Source organism: Cuculus canorus, chromosome 30 (assembly GCF_017976375.1).
Source record: "Cuculus canorus isolate bCucCan1 chromosome 30, bCucCan1.pri, whole genome shotgun sequence".
Lineage (NCBI taxonomy): Eukaryota > Metazoa > Chordata > Aves > Cuculiformes > Cuculidae > Cuculus > Cuculus canorus.
In genome coordinates this window covers 1,287,775-1,305,875 of record NC_071430.1, presented here as the reverse complement: position 1 = coordinate 1,305,875, position 18,101 = coordinate 1,287,775, and the positions used below count along the sequence as shown (strand labels likewise).

At 62.7% G+C, this 18,101-nt stretch overlaps 3 protein-coding genes across 3 annotated transcripts; 1 reads left to right on the top strand and 2 right to left on the bottom strand.

Annotated features, from left to right (window-relative positions):
• The first annotated feature begins 650 nt into the window (after nucleotides 1-650).
• GADD45GIP1 (GADD45G interacting protein 1) lies at nucleotides 651-2,666 on the top strand. The gene is made up of 2 exons (XM_054051838.1): nucleotides 651-979; nucleotides 2,170-2,666. Exons 1-2 carry the CDS (start codon nucleotides 669-671, stop codon nucleotides 2,501-2,503), a joined length of 645 nt encoding a protein of 214 aa, XP_053907813.1. The 5' UTR covers nucleotides 651-668; the 3' UTR covers nucleotides 2,504-2,666.
• A 258-nt stretch (nucleotides 2,667-2,924) lies between these two features.
• Nucleotides 2,925-9,535, bottom strand: RAD23A (RAD23 homolog A, nucleotide excision repair protein). Its single transcript, XM_054051827.1, has 9 exons — nucleotides 9,372-9,535; nucleotides 7,913-8,074; nucleotides 7,627-7,808; nucleotides 6,982-7,037; nucleotides 5,938-6,065; nucleotides 5,037-5,121; nucleotides 4,691-4,821; nucleotides 3,882-4,037; nucleotides 2,925-3,150 (listed from the first exon to the last, which is right to left on the bottom strand). Exons 1-9 carry the CDS (start codon nucleotides 9,441-9,443, stop codon nucleotides 3,037-3,039), a joined length of 1,086 nt encoding a protein of 361 aa, XP_053907802.1. The 5' UTR covers nucleotides 9,444-9,535; the 3' UTR covers nucleotides 2,925-3,036.
• A 670-nt stretch (nucleotides 9,536-10,205) lies between these two features.
• On the bottom strand, nucleotides 10,206-16,678 carry CALR (calreticulin). Its single transcript, XM_054051819.1, has 9 exons — nucleotides 16,498-16,678; nucleotides 14,664-14,765; nucleotides 13,567-13,770; nucleotides 12,520-12,614; nucleotides 12,237-12,446; nucleotides 11,384-11,497; nucleotides 11,160-11,303; nucleotides 10,688-10,780; nucleotides 10,206-10,391 (listed from the first exon to the last, which is right to left on the bottom strand). Exons 1-9 carry the CDS (start codon nucleotides 16,610-16,612, stop codon nucleotides 10,221-10,223), a joined length of 1,248 nt encoding a protein of 415 aa, XP_053907794.1. The 5' UTR covers nucleotides 16,613-16,678; the 3' UTR covers nucleotides 10,206-10,220.
• Nucleotides 16,679-18,101: the final 1,423 nt, after the last annotated feature.

The window sequence follows — 18,101 nt, the reverse complement described above, 5'->3', positions numbered from 1 at the left end:
CAGGTTTGGGGACCCCCCCAGCCTGCTCTCAGCCCCACGGTGTTGGGGTCCCTGGAGCCCCCCTGCCCCATCACCATTGGGGTCCCCAGAGCCCCCCTAATCCCACTGGGGTCCCCAACGTATCCTCCCCCATTACCACAGGGTCCCTTCTGCCCCCCACTCCACAACCCCATCCCCCGAGCCCCCCCTCATCCCTCTTGGGGACCCCAATCCCTCTCCTCCATCCCAATGGGGGTCCCCGTCCCTCTAGAGCCCCCCGATCCACCCTGGGAACCCCAATGCCCCCCTCCCGTCCCCACTAGTGTCGCCCTGTCCCCCAGAGCCCCCCCATCCCCCTTGGGAACCCCAATGCTCCCCCCCCAGTACCCCCCTCATCCCCACTGGCACCCCCTCCCCCCAGAGCCCCATCCCCCTTGGGAACCCCAATGCCCCCCCCAGTACCCCCCTCATCCCCACCGGCGCCCCCTTCCCTTCCAGAGCCCCACTCATCCCACTCGAGTCCTACAAGGACCCTCCAATCCCCCCCGAGCCCCCCCACTCCTTCCAATCCTCATCCCAATCCCCGCCCACGCCCGCCGCTCGCTGCCCGACTTCCGCCCTCACCTTCACCCACTTCCGCCCTCACACCCCGCCCCTTCCGCCCTCGCTACCTGCCGTTTCCGCCCAAGATGGCGGCGGTCGCGCTGCGGCCGCGGGTTCGGGTGCTGCTCGCAGCGGCCCCGGCGCGGTTTTACCGGGCGCCGCCGCTTCGGCTCCGGCGCGGTTCGCGCCCCGCGGACCCCTCGGACCCCCGGGAGGCGGCGCGGCGCTTCGGGCGGTTCGGGGCGGCGGCGGCGGGACCCGCCTGGCAGCCCTGGGGGGACCCCGAACGGCTGCGAGAGGTCGAGGCCGAAGAACGCGAGCGGGAGGCGGAGCAACGGGAGCGGGAGGAGGCGGCGGAGCGGCGGCGGCGGGAGGAGGCGCGGCAGCGCGAGGAGAGGTGCGGCGGCACCGGGGAACTGGGACCGGGAGGGGGCGGGGACAGAGGGAACCGGGAGAACCGGGAACAGGCGGTACTGGGAGAACTGGGACCGGAGAGCTGGGACTGGGAGAGGACGGGTATGGAGGGAACCGGGAGAACCGGGAACAGGGGGCACTGGGAGAACTGGGACTGGGAGAGGACGGGTATGGAGGGAACCGGGAGAACCGGGAACAGGGGGCACTGGGAGAGCTGGGACCAGGAGAGGACGGGTACAGAGGGAACCGGGAGAACTGGTACCAGGGAAACGGGGCACTGGGAGAACTGGGACCGGAGAACTGGAACTGGGAGAACTGGGACCAGGGGAACAGGGGGTACTGGGAGAGGTGGAACTGGGAGAACTGGGAACAGGGGACACTGGGAGAACTGGAACTGGGACCAGGGGAACAGGGGGTACTGGGAGAACTGGGGATACTGGGGAACCGGGAGAACTGGGAACAGGGGTACTGGGAGAACTGGGACTGGGGAACTGGGAGAACTTGGACCAGGGGGCACTGGGAGAACTGGGACTGGAGAACTGGGACCGGGAGGGGACGGGGACAGAGGGAACTGGGGACTCTGGGAGAACTGGGACTGCGGAACCAGCAGAACTTAGGAACTGGGAGAACTGGGGACAGGGGAACAGGGAGCACTGGGAGAACTGGGGAACCAGGAGAACTGAGACAGGGGAACAGGGGGAACTGGGAATACTGGCCCTGGGAAAAGAGCAGGCACTGGGAAAATTGGAGCTGGAGGACCTGGGGACACTGGGATGACCAGAACCAGGGGAACTTAGGGCACTGGGAGAACTGGGGATACTGAGACCACCAGAACCGGAGGAACCGAGGGCACTGGGAGAACTGGGGATACTGGGACCACCAGAACCAGAGGAACCGAGGGCACTGGGAGAACTGGGGATACTGGGACCACCAGAACCAGAGGAACCGAGGGCACTGGGAGAACTGGGGATACTGGGACCACCAGAACCGGAGGAACTGAGGGCACTGGGAGAACTGGGGATGCTGGGACCACCAGAACCGGAGGAACCGAGGGCACTGGGAGAACTGGGACCAGGGGAACTGGGCCCAGGAGCCATGGGGACTGGGTGGCACTGGGTGAATTGGGACGGGGTGGGGGGGGGCACTGGTTTCACTGGTGTCGCTGCCCCCCAGGGAGGCGCTGGTGGCGCAGCTGCTGGCGGCGATGCCGTCGCGCATCGCGGCGTGGCGGGAGCAGCGGGCGCGGGCCCGGGCGGCGGCGGCGGCAGAGGCCGGACGGCGGCGGCGGCTGTTGGCCGAGGCGGGTTTGGGGGGGGCCGCGGGGGCCCCCGGTGCCGAGGGGAAACGGGCGCAGGCGCTGCTGCAGGAAATGGAGCGGAAGCAGCGCCAGGACGAGAAACGGCGGCGGCGGCAGGAGCGCGAGGAGGCCGTGCGCAGTGCCATGGCCGCTGCCGAGGCCGCCGCCGCCCCCCGGCCCCCCGGAGCCCCTCCTGACCCACAACCGTGACCCCCAACCATGGCCCCCCGAGTGACTCTTGGACCCCCAACCAAAACTACCCCCCCGGTGTTCCCCCCTCGACCCCCAACCACGGCCCCCGAAGTGACTCTTGGACCCCCAACTATGGCCCCCGCGACACCCACCTGTGACCCCCACCCCAACCGCGGCCTCCTGGGAGGCCCTTGGACCCCCAAACGCAGCCCCCCAGGTGACCATTGGATCCTCAGATACCTAAACATGACCCCAGTCACCCCCGCGGGACCCCCCCAGAGCGCCCAAACACAGCCACTGGGAGCCCCCCCCCAATTATGACCCCCCCAAATCACGACTCCCACACATCAACTCCGGGCTTAAAATTCTGCTTTTAATCTTTCCCCCCCCCTCCCTTTTCCCCCCCCCAAAATTGTGGATTTTTTTTTTTTTACCCCGCTGCCCCCCCCCACTGCCCCCCCAAAGCTCAGGATTGGGGGAGGGGGGAAAGGGGGTGCGTCCCGAGCGGGGGCTCCGATGGCGGCGGCTCCTCCTCGCAGCGCAGCGGCGCCTCAGTCGTCGTCGAAGTTCTGGCTGAGCAGGAAGTTGGCGGCCAGGTTCTCGTTCTTCTCGCAGGCGAAGTAGGCCTGGATCACCAGGCTCTCGGGGAAGCCCAGCGCCTTCAGCTGCAGGCGGCGTTAACTCTGGGCCCTACTGATGGCCCCGGGTCCCCGCCTTTCATTCTGGGCCCTAATGACAACCTCCAACCACCAACGTTCACTCTGGGCCCTACTGATGGTCCTCATCTCTGATGTTCATTCTGGGCCCCAATGTCTCTCACCCCCACTGTTCACTTCTAGGCCCAACTGATGCCCCCCCCCCCCAGCCAGGGTGTTCACTCTGGACCCTACTAATGGTCCCTCACCCAGAGTGTTTACTAGCCCACAATCCTGCCATTCGCTACGGAGAGTCTCCCCCATGGGGAGTGTTAACTCTGGGCTCTACTGCTGCCTTCAAGTCACTCGTGATAGTTAACTCTGATATCTAATGAGGGCGGAAGTACAACTGTTGCCTTTACGTTTGTCAATAATGGCTCCTTTCGACTGCTGTTAACTCTGGAGCCTAATGAGAGCTCGACAGCTCTAAGGACAACAGCCTTAAGGACAGTGCACCTCTCCCAGATGTTAACTCTGGGCACTATTGATGACTGTAAATCCATTGTGGTCGTTAACGCTGGTCCCTACTGATGACTATAAATGCATTGTGGCAGTTAACTGATCTCTACTGACAATTCTAAGTAGAATAACTTACAGTAGTGTTAACTCTGGTCCCTACTGATGGCTGTAACTCACTCTTGCCTGTTAACCCTGATCCCTACTGACAGCGTGAAGCCCCCCCCCCCCCAGATGCCCCTTACCCTTTCTATGGCTTCTTTTTCCTGAGGCGTCACCTGGATGTAATTCATCTGAGGGGATTCGTCCCCGATGGCGCCCATCTCCCCCTCCAGGTCGCCCAACTCCCCCAGCGGCTCGTTCAGCATCTGGATGAACTGCTCCTGGTGTTGGCTGATTTGCTGGGGGGGAAAGGGAGTGTCCTGAAGGCATTCCAAAGGAACTCGGGGGGGGCGGGGGGGTGTTCCAGGGCCTTTGGGGACTCCACAGGGAGATTTAGGGTTTGGGGGGCAATTCCAGAGGGGTCTCAGGGCTCTTAACGGGGGATTCTGGGGGGGTTTCTTAGGAGGTTCCATAGACACCAAGAATTCCAGAGGGACTCCAGGGGGGTCCAAAGGGGTTTCAGGGGGTGTTGAAGGCCAAAAAGAGGAGTTCTGGGGTGGGTCCAGGAGCCTCTGGGGAGATTTGGAGGTGGCAATTCCAGAGGGGTCTCAGGGTTCTTGGAGGGGGGGTGGGTTTGGGAGGTTTCTCAGGAGGTTCCGTAGACTTCAAAGATTCCAGAGGAAATTTTAAAGTGGTCTGGGGGGGCTCCAGAAATTCGAGGGGGGACTTCCAGGGGGCGCTGGGGATTCCAAAGGGGTTCCAGGGGGTGCTGGGGGGCAAAAGGAGGACTTCTGGGGTGGGTCCAGGAGCCTCTGAGAAGATTTGGGGATGGGGAGGTGGGTGATTCCAGAGCAGTTTTGGGGCTCTGAGAGGTTTCTCGGGGGGTTCTGTAGACTCCAAGGATTCTGGGGGGGTTCCAGGGGGATTCTGGGGGTGTCACCCCCCCCGGTACCTGCAGCAGTTGGGGGTTCTCCTGGCCGAGCTGTTGCAGCAGCGCTGGGAGCAGCGCAGGGTTCTGCTGGATCACCTGCCGCATGTTCTGGAACTGCGGCTGTTCCCGCAGGAACTCCAGTGGGTTCTCCCCTGGAGAAGGGAGGGGGGAAGAAAGGAGGGGCCTGAACTGGCCACGCCCACAAAAGAAAGAAGCCGCCCTCGCTCCTTATAGCCCCGCCCCTCAGCGGGCGGAGCCTCATGCACTGCCATTCACACATACGGGATACGCCCCTCCCGCATCAGGCCATGCCCACAAAGAAAGCCCGGAAAGAGGGGGCGTGGCCTCCCGCCCACGCCCCGCCCACCTTCCTGCGGCGCCTGCTCGGGGGGGCGGCTCGGGGGGGTCTCCTGCACAGGTGGGCGCTCAGGTTCGGGGCTCCCGGGGATGCCCTGAGGGGGATGGGGGGGAAAGGGGGGGGTGTCAGCACCCCACAGAGCCCCCCCTTCTCCCCCCCAGGGCCCCCCTGAAACTCCTGACCGCCTGGAACCCCCTCCTCCCACACTGGGACCCCCACTTGCCCCCCCTCCTTGAGCCTCCCAACACCCCTGAAGCCCCCCCAGGGCCCCCCTGAACCTCCCAACCCCCTCAGACTGAGACCCCCACCTGCCCCCCTCGAGCCTCCTCCCCTGCCCCCCAGACAGACCCCCCCCTGTAGCCCCCCTGAGTCCCCCAGACTGGGACCCCCCCTGTTAACCCCCTCCCTTTGACCTTCCCAACACTCCTGAACCCCCCCAAAACCTCCCAACCCACCCCCAGAATGGGACCCCCACATGCACCCCCCCCCACCTTCTTAAGCCTCCCAGGAAACAGCCCCCCCCCGACCCCTAGGACCCCCCCTCGACCCCCTAAACCCCCAAGAATCCCCTCAGGACTCCCCCCAATACCCTGAGATTCTCCCAGACTTCCCTTCTCTTTCCAATCCCCCCCCCTTCAATGGCCCCCCAGCCCCTACCCCCCTCCCGCCCCCCCCCCCCAATCCCTCCTCCAACCCCTGGAATACCCCTTTTGCACCCCCCGCCCCCCTCCTTGCCCGCCCCCCCACTTCTGCAGCCCCTGGGATACCCCCAACCCCCCCCATACTGTGAGCAGCCCCTGAGATACCCCCTTTGCCCCCCCCCCCTTCCCTCCCCCAGCCTCTGGGATGGCCCCTTTGCGCCCCCCCCAGCCCCTGGGACCCCCCCGTGCCCCCCCCGGCCCCCCCAGACCGTGAGCAGGTACTCCACGGCGCGGTGGGGGTTGTTGTAGCTCGCCCGCAGCGCCGCCACCACGCGCTCCCGCTCGTATCCCATCGACACGATCTCCGCCACCATCGTCTCGTACTCGGAGCCCGTCACTGCGACAGCCCACGGGGACCCCCCAATCAGCGGGGACCCCCCCCCCCCCACCAGAAATGAACCCCCAGACCCATAGGGACTCCCCCCCCAGACCACCAGAAACGAACCCCCAGACCCATAGGGACCCCCCCCCATCAGCAGTGACCCCCCCCAACCACCAGAAATGAACCCCCAGACCCATAGGGACCCCCCCCATCAGCAGGGACCCCCCCGACCACCAGAAATGAACCCCCAGACCCATAGGGAACCCCCATCAGCAGGGACCCCCCCGACCACCAGAAATGAACCCCCAGACCCATAGGGACCCCCCCCATCCAGCAGAAATGAACCCCCAGACCCACAGGGACCCCCCCAACCCCCAGAAATGAACCCCTAGACCCATAGGGACCCCCCCCATCAGCAGGGACACCCCCCAGACCACCAGAAATGAACCCCCAGACCCATAGGGACCCCCCCCAACCACCAGAAATGAACCCCCAGACCCGTAGGGACTCCCCCAAGACCACCAGAAATGAACCCCCAGACACACGGAGACCCCCCCCCCATCAGCAGCGATCCCCCCAGACCCACAGGGACCCCCAGACCCACCTAAATGCAGCCCCCAGACCCATAAGGAACCCCAGACCCACATAAATGCAGACCCCAGACCAACGGGGACCCCCAGACTCACATAAATTGAGCCCCCAGACCCACAGGGACCCCCAGACCCATGGATACCCCCAGACCCACATAAATGCAGCCTCCAGCCCCACGTGAACCCCCCCCATCAGCATAGACCCCAGACCCACAGACATCTCCACCCCCCCAGCACAGCCTGGGACCCCCAGAACCTGGGAGGACCCCCACCCCTTCTCCAGGGACCCCCAACTCCCCCAGCGCCCCCCACGATGTGTGTGTGTGTCCCCCAACACCCACCGAGGGTGGAGGCGGCATCAGCCGAGCGCCCCGCGCTGCCCGGGGGGGGCACAGAGCTGCGGATTCAGAGAGGGACACAAGAAGAGAGGCTTTTCCGGCAGTCGTGGGGCACAACCTCCTCCCCAAAAAAACACCCAACAGCCCCTGCAAAAAGCCCCTCACCTGCCCCCCCAAACCCTGACACCCCTCCTCCTCTGTTCTCTGCCCCCCCAAAACCTTTCACTCTGGGTTCTTCTCTTTTTCAGACTCAGGATCTGATGAAATACCCCCCCCAAACTGCCCCCAATTCTCTTAATTTGAGGTTTCTGCCCCCCCCAATCCCAAATCTCCTTTGTAGCCCCCCCAAAACGCTTCACTCTGCTCTCTTCTCTGCCCCCCCATCCCAAATCTCCTTTGTAGCCCCCCCAAAACGCTTCACTCTGCTCTCTTCTCTGCCCCCACCACAAAGTCTGATTAAATCAGCACCTCCTGCCCTCCCTTTTTTCCCTAGTTTAGGGGTTCTAAGCCCCCCACCCCACAATTTCCTCTGTGCCCCCCCCCCCCAAATGCTTCACTCGGCCTCTCCTCTACCCCCACAGCACAATCCAATAGAATCCGTGCCCCCCCCCCCCCGGCCCCTAAGTTTTGGGAGTCCCCCCCTTTTACCCCGCTGCGGGCTCCGAGGGGGCGAGCGCAGGGGGGTCCTGGGCTGGGGTCTCCTCGCTGGGGGCAGCCGGTGGCGGGGGGGGGACGGCATCAGCGGCCGGGGGGGGCCCCGGTGCCGCAGGAGACTCCGAGGCTGCGGCTGTGCCCGTTTCAGGCGCCGCGGTGCCAAGCGCCGATTTGGCCTTTGGGGACAAAAAGAAGGAAAAAAAAAAAAGGGGGGTAGTGGGAGCTGTTTTGGGGGATCCCAGTTGCTGGAGGGGTGTTCTGAAGTGGGGGGGGTCCTTACTTTGGTCACCATGACAACGACAAAGTTCTTCTCGTCGATGCGATACTCGCGGATGGGGACGTCGTCGCTCAGGATCTTGCCAGCGTAAATGAGCTTCTGCCCAGCCACGGGGAAGGCATCGCTGCCCTTCTCCGCCTCGATCTTCTCCTTCAGCGCCCGCACCTGTGGTGCCGGAGGGAAGGGGGGGGGAAAGTGGATCAGGGGGGGCTCAAAAGAACCAGAAAACCCCAAAATACAAAAAGAAAAAAACCCCAACCCCGGGATGGGAGAATCATCTTAGTCCAAATCCAGAGGTGCCACAGCGACAGCCGTGGGGCAAAGCAAGGGAGGGGTGGGGGTGGGTTCTGGAGGACCCCCCCCAGAAATGAGGCAGGGAGGAAACAGCCCCCACTTCCCACAAAAACGACACGGCAGGAGGCACAGTTTCCCCCCACACCTAAAAAGAGAATGTGCAGCCCCCCTTTCCGCCCTAAAAATGGGGCAGAGAGAGCACAGAGCCCCCACTTCTCCCCAAAAGGAGGGGACACAGCTCCCCCCCCAAAAATACCAATGTGAGAGGTAGCAAGAGCTCTCCCTTCCCCCCAAAACAAAGTGGGGGAGGACACAGAGCCCCTCCTTTCCCCCAAACAGAAGATGCAGGTGGGGCAGAGCCCCCTCAACACACTAAAAATGACGCTGGAGGAGACACAGAGCCAACCCCCTCCCCAGAAAAAGCTGAGGGAAAGGCACAGAGTCCCCTTTCCCCGAACCAAAAGAGGTGGGAGGGGACACGGAGCCCCCCCATGTCTCCTAAAATAGAGGTGGGAGGGGGCACAAAGCCCCCGCAGCCCCAAAAGGAGGGAACATAGAGCCCCCCCCATCCGACCAGATCAGAAGCTGAAGGGACACATAGCACCCCCAAAATGAGGTGGGAGGGGACACAGAACTCAGACATACTCACTAAAATCAAGGTGGAGGTGCACAGAGCCCCCCCTTTTCCCAAAAGGAGGGGTCACAGGGCCCCCCCCACCCCCTAAAAAACGAGGCGAGGGGAACACCGAACTCCCCCTACCCCCCTAAAAACGATACACAGAGAGAAAAGGTCTCCTCCCAATTAAAATCGAGAAGGGGGCGCACAAACTGTCCCTCTCTATTCCCCAAAAGTGGGGGACACAGGACCCCCTCCACCCGCCAGAAATGGGGCGGGGGGGATCACAGAGCCCCTTTATTCCCTCTAAAAACGAGATGGAAGGGGCACAGAACACACCCCACCCCCCAAAAAAAACCCCGAGACGCGGAGGACACAGATCCCCCTCCCTAAAATCGAGGGGGGTCGCACAGAGACTCCCCTTTAAGGCAAAAGATGGGGGCATAGACACCCCCCCCCCCAAAGGGCTCCTCCGGGCCGGGGGCCGCAGGGGGGGAGGGGCGCCCCGGGTGGGGGCGGGACCCTGCGCTCCGCCCCCCGCCCCCCGCTCACCGTCTCGTGCGGCTCCATCCGGATCTTAAACGTTTGCTGCTGCAGCGTTTTGAGGGTCACGGTCACCGCCATGGCGCGGCTTCCCCCCGGCGGCCCCACAACATGCAACTCACGCCGCCGCCATCTTAGGCGGCCCCGCCGCTTCCGGCACGTGACCTCGAGGACCGGAAGCTGCGTCACGGCGCCTCCCTTCCCCTCCCCCCCGACTCATCACGTGATAGGGTGAGGGCAGAACACACCGTGACGCGGGAAACTTGCGCGCGCCCACGTCACGTGACAGGGAGGAGCGCCCCCCCCACCTGAGCCACGTGACAAGCGAGAAACACGCGTGGAGCCTGAGTCACGTGATAAAGAAATTGCCGCGCGCCGCACCCGCGCCACGTGACTAGGGAGAGGCCTGCGCTGCGCCACTGTCACGTGATAAGGGTGCAGAGCCTCCCCCTCCCGTGCCAGTCGCTCACACCACGTGAGCGGAGAAAACGGCGTCTTGTTTCCTCCTCCCCCCCCCCCCCGTGACGCTGGAAACCCGCGCATGGCGCCTGTATCACGTGACGCTGGCAAGCCCGCGCATGGCGCGATCACGTGACAGACCCCAACACGTGACTCATATCCCCTTCACGTGACACACGAGGCAACACGCAAAAGCCCACGGTCACGTGACAGGACACAAAATGGCGGCGCGGCTCAACATGGCGCGGGTCAATTCCGGGACCAAGCGTTAATTTAATGGGAACCGGCACCGCCCCCCCCCACCGGTGCCCCCCCCAACCTCCCCCACCCCCGCCCCGGTGCCCACGGCGCCGCCCCTAGAAAAGAGTCCGGGTCTCACAGAGACCGAGCGGGGCGCGTTCAGAGCTCGTCCCGCGGCGCCGCCTCCGCTTCCTCCTCCTCATCGTCGTCTTCTTCCTCCTCCCCGTCCCCCTCCTCCTCCCCCTCTTCCTCCTTGCGCTGCTTCTCCTCCTCCTCCTGCTGCCGCCGCTGCTCCTCATCCTGTTGCTCTTTCATCTTCCGCTCCGCATCCTGCAGGGACGAAGGGGGAAGACAGTGAGGAGGGGGCGTGGAGGAGGCCTATGGGGCAGGAACTGGGGGTCCCCAGGCAGTGGGGAGGGGGCCGGGGGGTTTGGGGGAGGCCCAGGGGTTCAGGGGGCACCGGGGGGTTTGGGGGAGGCCCAGGGGTTCAGGGGGCACCGGGGTCACAGACGAGATTGGGGCATGCAGGGGTAACAAGACGGGGGGTGCCCCATTCCTTCCCACCCCTTCATCTCCCCTGGGAGGGGCTTGGAGGCACCTGGGGGTCCCAGGGCCCCCCCACATACCTTGGTAGCCCCCCAGGTCTCGTTGCCGATCTCCTCCGCCAGCTTTTCATCATCCGCCAGCAAGAAGTTGTCAAAGATCGTCCCAGATTTCACCTGGGGGGGAAAATTGGGGTAAAAAAAAAAACCTGAGAGAGGGTACAGGGACCCCCAATCCTCCCCCCACCCACATGCCAGAGGCTGAGGTCAATTATGTAGGAGCTAGGGGGTTCAAGAGTTCTCAAAGCCCGCAGGGGGGTCCGAGACGGTTTGGGGGTCCCAAGGGAGTTCAGGGGTCCTGGCGAGGTCCCGGGGGGACCAGAAGCTCCCCACCCACCTGCCAGAGGCCAAAGCTAATGACTCCAAAGCTGGAGATTTGATGGAATTTGGCAGGGTTCAAGGGGTCTCAAAGCCCCCAAGGGGGGCTCCGAGAAGGCTTGGGGGTCCCAAGGGGGTTCAGGGGTCCCAAGAGGGGGCCACAAGCCCCCCAACCCACCTGCCAGAGGTCGAGGCCGATGACACCGAAGCTGTCGTAGGAGTAGAGCAGAGGGTCGGGGCTGTACTCGGGGTTGTCGATCTCGGGGTGCACCCACTTGCCCTTGTAGGCTGGGTTGTCGATCTGCCGGGGCCGCCATTCGCCCTGGGGGGAGGGGGGGACCGGGGGGGGTCAGAACAGGGGTCTCAGCACCCCCCGCAGCCCCCCCCCAGACCTCCACCCACCTTGTACTCGGGGTTCTGGATCACAGGGGGCTCCCACTCCCCATCCATCTCCTCATCCCAGTCCTCCGGCTTCTTGGCATCGGGGTCCGGGATGTGCTCAGGTTTGTCCCAGTCCTGGAGGGGGGGACGGGGATGCAAGAGGGCTTCAGGGGGGTCTGAGACCCCCATAGAGATCCCCCCCAACCACCCTGCAGCCCCCCCTGACCTCCCCACTGCCCCACAGCCCCCCCCAAACCCCCTCCACTACCCGCCCAGTGTTCCCCACCTCGGGTCTGTCCCAGTCCTGGGGGGTGCGGGGGACCCCCATAGAGACCCCTGCCAACACCTCCTCTTTTCCAGTCCCCCCCCGACCTCCCCAAACACCCCCAAAACCCCACTTCAGGTTTCTCCCAGTTATGCAGCCCCCCCCAGAGTCTCCACCTCAAGTTTCTCACAGCCCTTCAGCCCCCCCCAGCCTCCCAAAATCCATCCAGAGCCCCCCCCTCGACCCTTGCAGCCCCTCAAAGTCCTTCCAGACCCCCCCACCTCCTGTTTCTCCTAGTCCTGCAGCCCCCCCCTCCTGCCCCCCAAAGTCCACCCAGAGCCCCAGCCACCCCACTCAGTCCCCCATAGTCCCTCCAACCCCCCACCTCAGGTTTCTCCCATCCCCACAGCCCCCCCCCCCCATTCCCTAAACTCCTTCCAGAGCCCCCCAAAGCCCCCCCGCCATGTTTCTCCCAGTCCTGCAGCCCCCCAAGTCCACCCAGAGCCCCCACCCCGCCCCTCAGAGACCCCCTCCTCAGGTTTCTCTCATCCCCAGAGGCCAAACCTTGTCCCCAGCCCCCCCAAAGTCCATCCAGAGGCCCCCCCCCACCTCGGGCTTGCTGTCCTCGGGGTCATCGATCTTGGGGCGCTCGTCCCAGTCGTCGGGTTTGTGGGCGCTGGGGTCCTTGATTTTGCGGGGGGGCAGGAAATCCCAGTCCTCCTCGAGGCTCCCCCCCTCCACACGTGCGTTGTCGATCTTCACCTCATACGTGTTGTCCGGCCTCACCACCAACGTGTACAAGTGCGAGAACTCATCGTCCTGAAAAAGAGGGGGTCAGGGGGGGTCCCCACATCCCACAAAGCCCTCCCGAGCCCCCCCTCGAGCCCCCCACCTTGCAGCGGATGTCTTTGTTGATGAGCACGTTCTTCCCTTTGTAGTTGAAGATGACATGGACCTTCTTGGTGCCGGGGCCGCAGATATCGGGGCCTGGTGGGATCAAAAGGGGGTGAGGGGGGTACCCCCAAAAAGAGGTGGGGGGCGGGAAGGGGGGAGGCCCAAAACAAAGCAGGAAAAGAGGAGGAAGGGACCACCCAAATGCAATGGGGGTGAAAAGGGAGGGGAGAGGCAAAAACAAAGGGGGGAGCACCCCACATGCAAAGGGCAGCGAGGGGCACAACCTTCAAAAACAGAGAGGGAAAGAGGGGTCAGCCACCCCCCTCCCCAAAAAAAAGGGGGGATAAAGAGAGACAGGGGCACCCCCAAATGAAGGAGGGGCGCGGAAGGGGCACAATCCCAAAACGCAGGGGGGCTGTGAGAAGCCTAAAAAGCAACAAAGGATTGTGAGAAAGGGGAGGCTCTGAAACCAAGGACCCCCCCCAAAACACGAGAGCACAAAGAGAGGGCACCCCCAAAACACGAGGGTGTCACCCCAAATGCATGTGGGATCCCATTAACAAGGGGTGCCCCCAAACACAAGGGAGCAACAAGGAGGGGGGACGATGCCCCCCCAAAATATAGAGCGTGAGGCTGAAAGTGTTGGTCCCCCAAAACACAAGTGCCCCAAACGCAAGAGATGGAGTGAGAAGAGTACCCCAAAATGAGGAGTGAGGGGAGGAGGCGCCCCGAAACACAAACAGGACAAGGGAAGAGTGAGGGGTCCCTGAAACGATAACACGGAGCAAGGAGGGTGCCCCAAAAGGAGTTGGGGGGGAGGAGGTGCCCCAAAACAGAAGAGCAAAGGGTGGAGAGGAACCCCCAAAACAGAGAGCAAAGAAGGGTGGAGAGGGACTCCCCCAAAACACAGAGCAAAGAGGGGTGGAGAGAAACCCCCAAAACAAAAGGGAGAATAAAGAGGGTGCCCCAAAATTAGGGGCAAGGAGAGGAGGGCATGAGGGGAGCACCCCTAAATGAGGGGGCGCAAGGAGGGGCGCGCACCCACCGAACATGATGTTGTACGGGGAGTCGCCGTGCATGTCCTGCTGGTCCAGGCTGGCGGGGAAGAGTTTGACGTAGCCGCCGCCGCAGTCGATGCCTTGCTCGTGTTTCACGCTGAACTGCACCACCAGCGTGCGCCCGCGGTTGCTGAACGGCTCGAAGCGTGCCGAGAGCGCGTAAAACCGCGCGTCCTGGCTCGTCTGCAGCCCTGGGGGGACACGGGTGGGGTTTGGACACAGGGGACATGGATACAGGGGGGATTTGCCCCATCTTGGGGGTCACAGCCCACAGCCGTGGCTGCTGAACAGCTTGAAGTGTGCTCAGAGCGCGTAAAACCGCGCGTCCTGGCTCGTCTGCAGCCCTGGGGGGACACGGGTGGGGTTTGGACACAGGGGACATGGATACAGGGGGCATTTGCCCCATCCTGGGGGTCACAGCCCACAGCCGTGGCTGCTGAATGGCTCCAAGCGTGCAGAACCACACGTCTCGACTCGTCTGCAGCCCTGCAGGACATGGCAGGCCTGGATAAGGGGATCCTTGCTCCAACCCGGGGGCCCTGCCTGGTTTTGGGGGGGTTCTGTCCCATCCTGTGGGTCCCTGCCTGCACCCACAGCTGCTGAACAGCTCGAAGTTCACCAAGAGTGCATAGAACCACACATCCTGGCTCGTCTATAGCAGCATTGGAACGTGGGGGGCTCATATATTGGGGTCCCTGTCCCAACCCAGCGGCTCCCGCCCAGCTAGGGGGGTCCTGTCCTGTTCTGGGGGGGGTCCCTGCCCCACCGCTGTGGTTGCTGAACAGCTCAAACTATGCCGAGAATGTATGGAACTGCACGTCTGCAGCCCCACAAGGGGTATGGGTGGTGCTGGGATGTGGGGGGTCTGGATACAGGGGTCTCTGCCCCATCCGGGGGGGTCCATGCCCACACCCACAACTGTTGAACGACCTGAAGTGCGCTAAGAGCACATTAAACCACGTGTCTTGGCTCACCTGGAGCCCTGTGGAATGGGGTGGGCTCGGATACCAGAGTCCATGTCCCACCCCGGGGGGTCTCTGCCCACTCCTAGGGGTCCCCAATCCGTCCCGGGGTCTCTCCTCACCTTTGTCCTTCTCGGCATCTCCGTAGAACTTCCCAGCGGAGAGAACGAAGCGCCCATAATCCGGTTTGTGCTTGGATTCCACCCACCGGCTCGTCCAGGCATCTGTGGAAGGGAGTGCTCAGCACCCAGGACCCCTCTGGACCCCACCCAGCACCAGGATCGGGGACCCATCAAAGACCCCCCCGGTTCCCCTCACCCGAGAGGACCCCTCAGTCTCTCTGAGTCTTAGGGGATCCAGGAGACCCTCCCCCCAGCCCCCCTCTATCTCAGGGGATCCACAGACATCCCCCCTCCTCCACCTCAGAGACCCCCCCCAGATCCGCCCCCAGCCCCTCTCTATCTCAGCCGCCATCTCGCACTATCATGGGGGACAACTTGGGTCCACTACAACCTCCCTCCATCTCCGAGACCCCCCCAAAACCCACCCCACCGCAGAAGAGCCCCTCCAGGTCCCTCCAAGCCTCCCTCCCCGAGATCTTCTCCACCTGAACAACCATCTCAGGTCTTGCTGCTTTTCCCAAATCCCCTTTCACTCTCCGGGACCCCCACTTCTTCCATTCCCTCCACCTCAAGAGCTTTCTCAATCCCCCCCTCAGTTCCTCCCCATCTCAAAGGAGCCCCCGAGACGCTTTCAGTTGTCCATCTTGGGGACTCCCCCCATCCCCTCCACCTGAGGAGACCCCCAACGCCCCCCTACATCCTCCTCAGCCCCTCCCCATCTTAGGGACCCCTTCTTTTCTCTCCACCTCAGAAGATCCCACTCCGTTTCAGGAATCCCCTCTTCCATCTTCTCCAACTCAGGGGCGCCCCCAAATCCCTCTCCCTTCCTCAGGGACCTCTTCACCTCAGAGGACCCTCAGGTGTGCCCCCACCCCAAATCTCTCTCCAACTCAGAGGTCACCTCTGCTATCGTCTCCACCTCAGAGGACCTGCAGACGCGCCCTCGACCTCAATGACCCCTTTTCCCATCCTCTCCACCTCAGGGGATCCCCAAGACCCCCCCCTCAGCCCCCACCCCCCATTCCTTCTACCTCAGGGCACCCCCAATTACTTGCGTTTCAGCCTCTCCCACCTCCCTATTCCCTTTACCTCAGGAGACCCCACAGCCCCCCAACTCACAGGAGACCCCCAGATCCCTTCTCTATCTCAGGGCTCCCCTCTTCCATCCCCTCTGCGTCATGGGAACCCCAAGATCCCCCTCAGCCCCCCCCCCCATCTTAGGGACCCCCTTTTTCCACCCCTTCCACCTCAGAGGACCCCCAGATTCCACCATCTCAGAGAAGCACCCGAGATCGATCCTCTATATCTGGGTACCCCAAAGTCCTCTCCACCTCAGGGGAAGCCCCCAGACCCCCCTTCACTTCAAAGGTCCCACAAAACCGGCCTCAGCCCCCCCCTCCCCCCCCTTCCATTCCTTCCACCTCAGAGATCTGCACACCGTAGGAGGGACCCCAGATCATCGCCCCTACCTTAGAGGGCCTCCCCACATCCCCCTCCACATCCCCCTCCACCTCCGGGGAACCCCAAGTCCCTCCCACCTTAGAGGATCCCCCAGGAACCCCCTTTGCCCCCAATTGAGGGGGGGACCCCCTTCGCCCCCAACTGAGGGAGGGAGACCCCCAACTGAGGGGGAAGGCCCCCCTCCTTCGTCTCCAACTGAGGGGGAAATCCCCCTCATTCGCCCCCACTTGAGGGAGGGAGGTCCCCATTCGCCCCCAACTGAGGGAGGGAGACCCCCAATAGAGGGGGAAGGCCCCCCTTTCGCCCCCACCTGAGGGGGGAGGCCCTCCCTTCGCCCCCACCCCTCCTCTCAGGCCTCTCCCCCCGCCCTCACCTCCATCCCCGAACTCCTCCCTGAAGAACTGGGCGGGCTCGGCGGCCGCCGATGCCAAGAGAAGAAAGAGGAGGACAACGTCGGTGAGTCGGGGGGCGCTGCGGGGGCGGCTCATGGCTGCTGGGGGTGGGGGGAAGAGGGGGCGCTCCCGCTTCCAACGCGCTCCTTCTCCGGACACTGCGGCTCCGCCGCTGCCTTCGAGCCCTTTTATATGCGGGCGGCCTTAGGTCCCGCCCCCTCGCGCCGCCCATTGGCTCGCGCTCCCGCGCCGCGCGCTCCCATTGGCTCAGAGCCCGCCCGCGGCGCCCCCGAACGTTGGCGTCCCAGATGGCCGATGCCCATTGGCTGAGCGCGACGGCCAATCGGCAGCGACCACGCGTGCGGAGGGAGACGCCCCCCCCCCCTCTCTCCCTCCCCCCCTCCCTCCCGCGCGCGCGCGCGACGGGGTCACGTGGGGCAGGGGCGCGCTTAAAGGGACAGGCGCCCACGGGGCGGTGGGGGTTTTCCATCCCATAATAGCGCCAGGAGCGTTATAAGCTCGCCGCCCTCTAATAGCACCAGGAATAGGAATATTATAGTCTTGTTATTCGTAATACCGCGAAGAAATGGGATATTATGGGCTGACCATCCTTAAGAGCATCAGCAACAGGGATAGTGTGGCCTCGCCATCCCATAATAGCACCAAAACCAAGAATATTGTAGGCTCACTAGCTGTAATAGCACCAGGAACAGGTATGTTGCGAGCTTGCCATCCCATGGTAGCATCAGGAGCAGCGATGTTATCAGCTTATCATCCATAAAGGAATAGGAACAAGGATGTTATGGACTCACCATCCCATAATAGCACCAAGAACAGGAGTACTATGGGCTCATCGTCCTTAATAGCATTGGGAGCAGAGATATGATGGGCTCACTGTCAATTGTAGCACCGGGAATATGGATACCATGGGTTCACCATTCTGTAATGGCACCAAAAACAGTGATATTATGGACACACCGTCATTAATAGCACTGGGAACAGGGGTAGTACGGCTTTACCATCCCATAATAGCACTAGGAACAGCACCTTTATGGGCTCGCTGGCCTTTAATAGTACTGGGAAGAGCAATATTATGGTGTTGTGATCCACAATACCACAAAGAAAGCAGATATTATGGGTTTACTGTCCATAATAACACCAAGAACGGGGAAATTATGGCCTCACCGCTCCATAATAGCACCAAATCCAGGATTATTATGGGCTCGCTGGTTGCAATAGCACCAGGAACAGGTATATCACGAACTTGCCATCCCATGATAGCACAGGAAACAGGGGCGATATTGCGCCACCCCCTGTAATAGTACCAGGAACGGGGATACAATGGCTTTGCCACCCATAATAACACGAAGAACAGGAATATTATGGACTCACCATCCCATAATAGCACCAAGAATAGGAGTAGTATTAGTTCATCGTTCATAGTAGCACACAATACCCAGGTATATTATTCTTTTCCCTTAGTTTTCACCTTTTCTCCCCCAGTTTTGCCTTTTCTCCCCCAGTTTTCCCCTTTCTCCCTCAGTTTTCCCCTTTTCTCCTCACTTTCCACTCTTTCCCCTCGGTT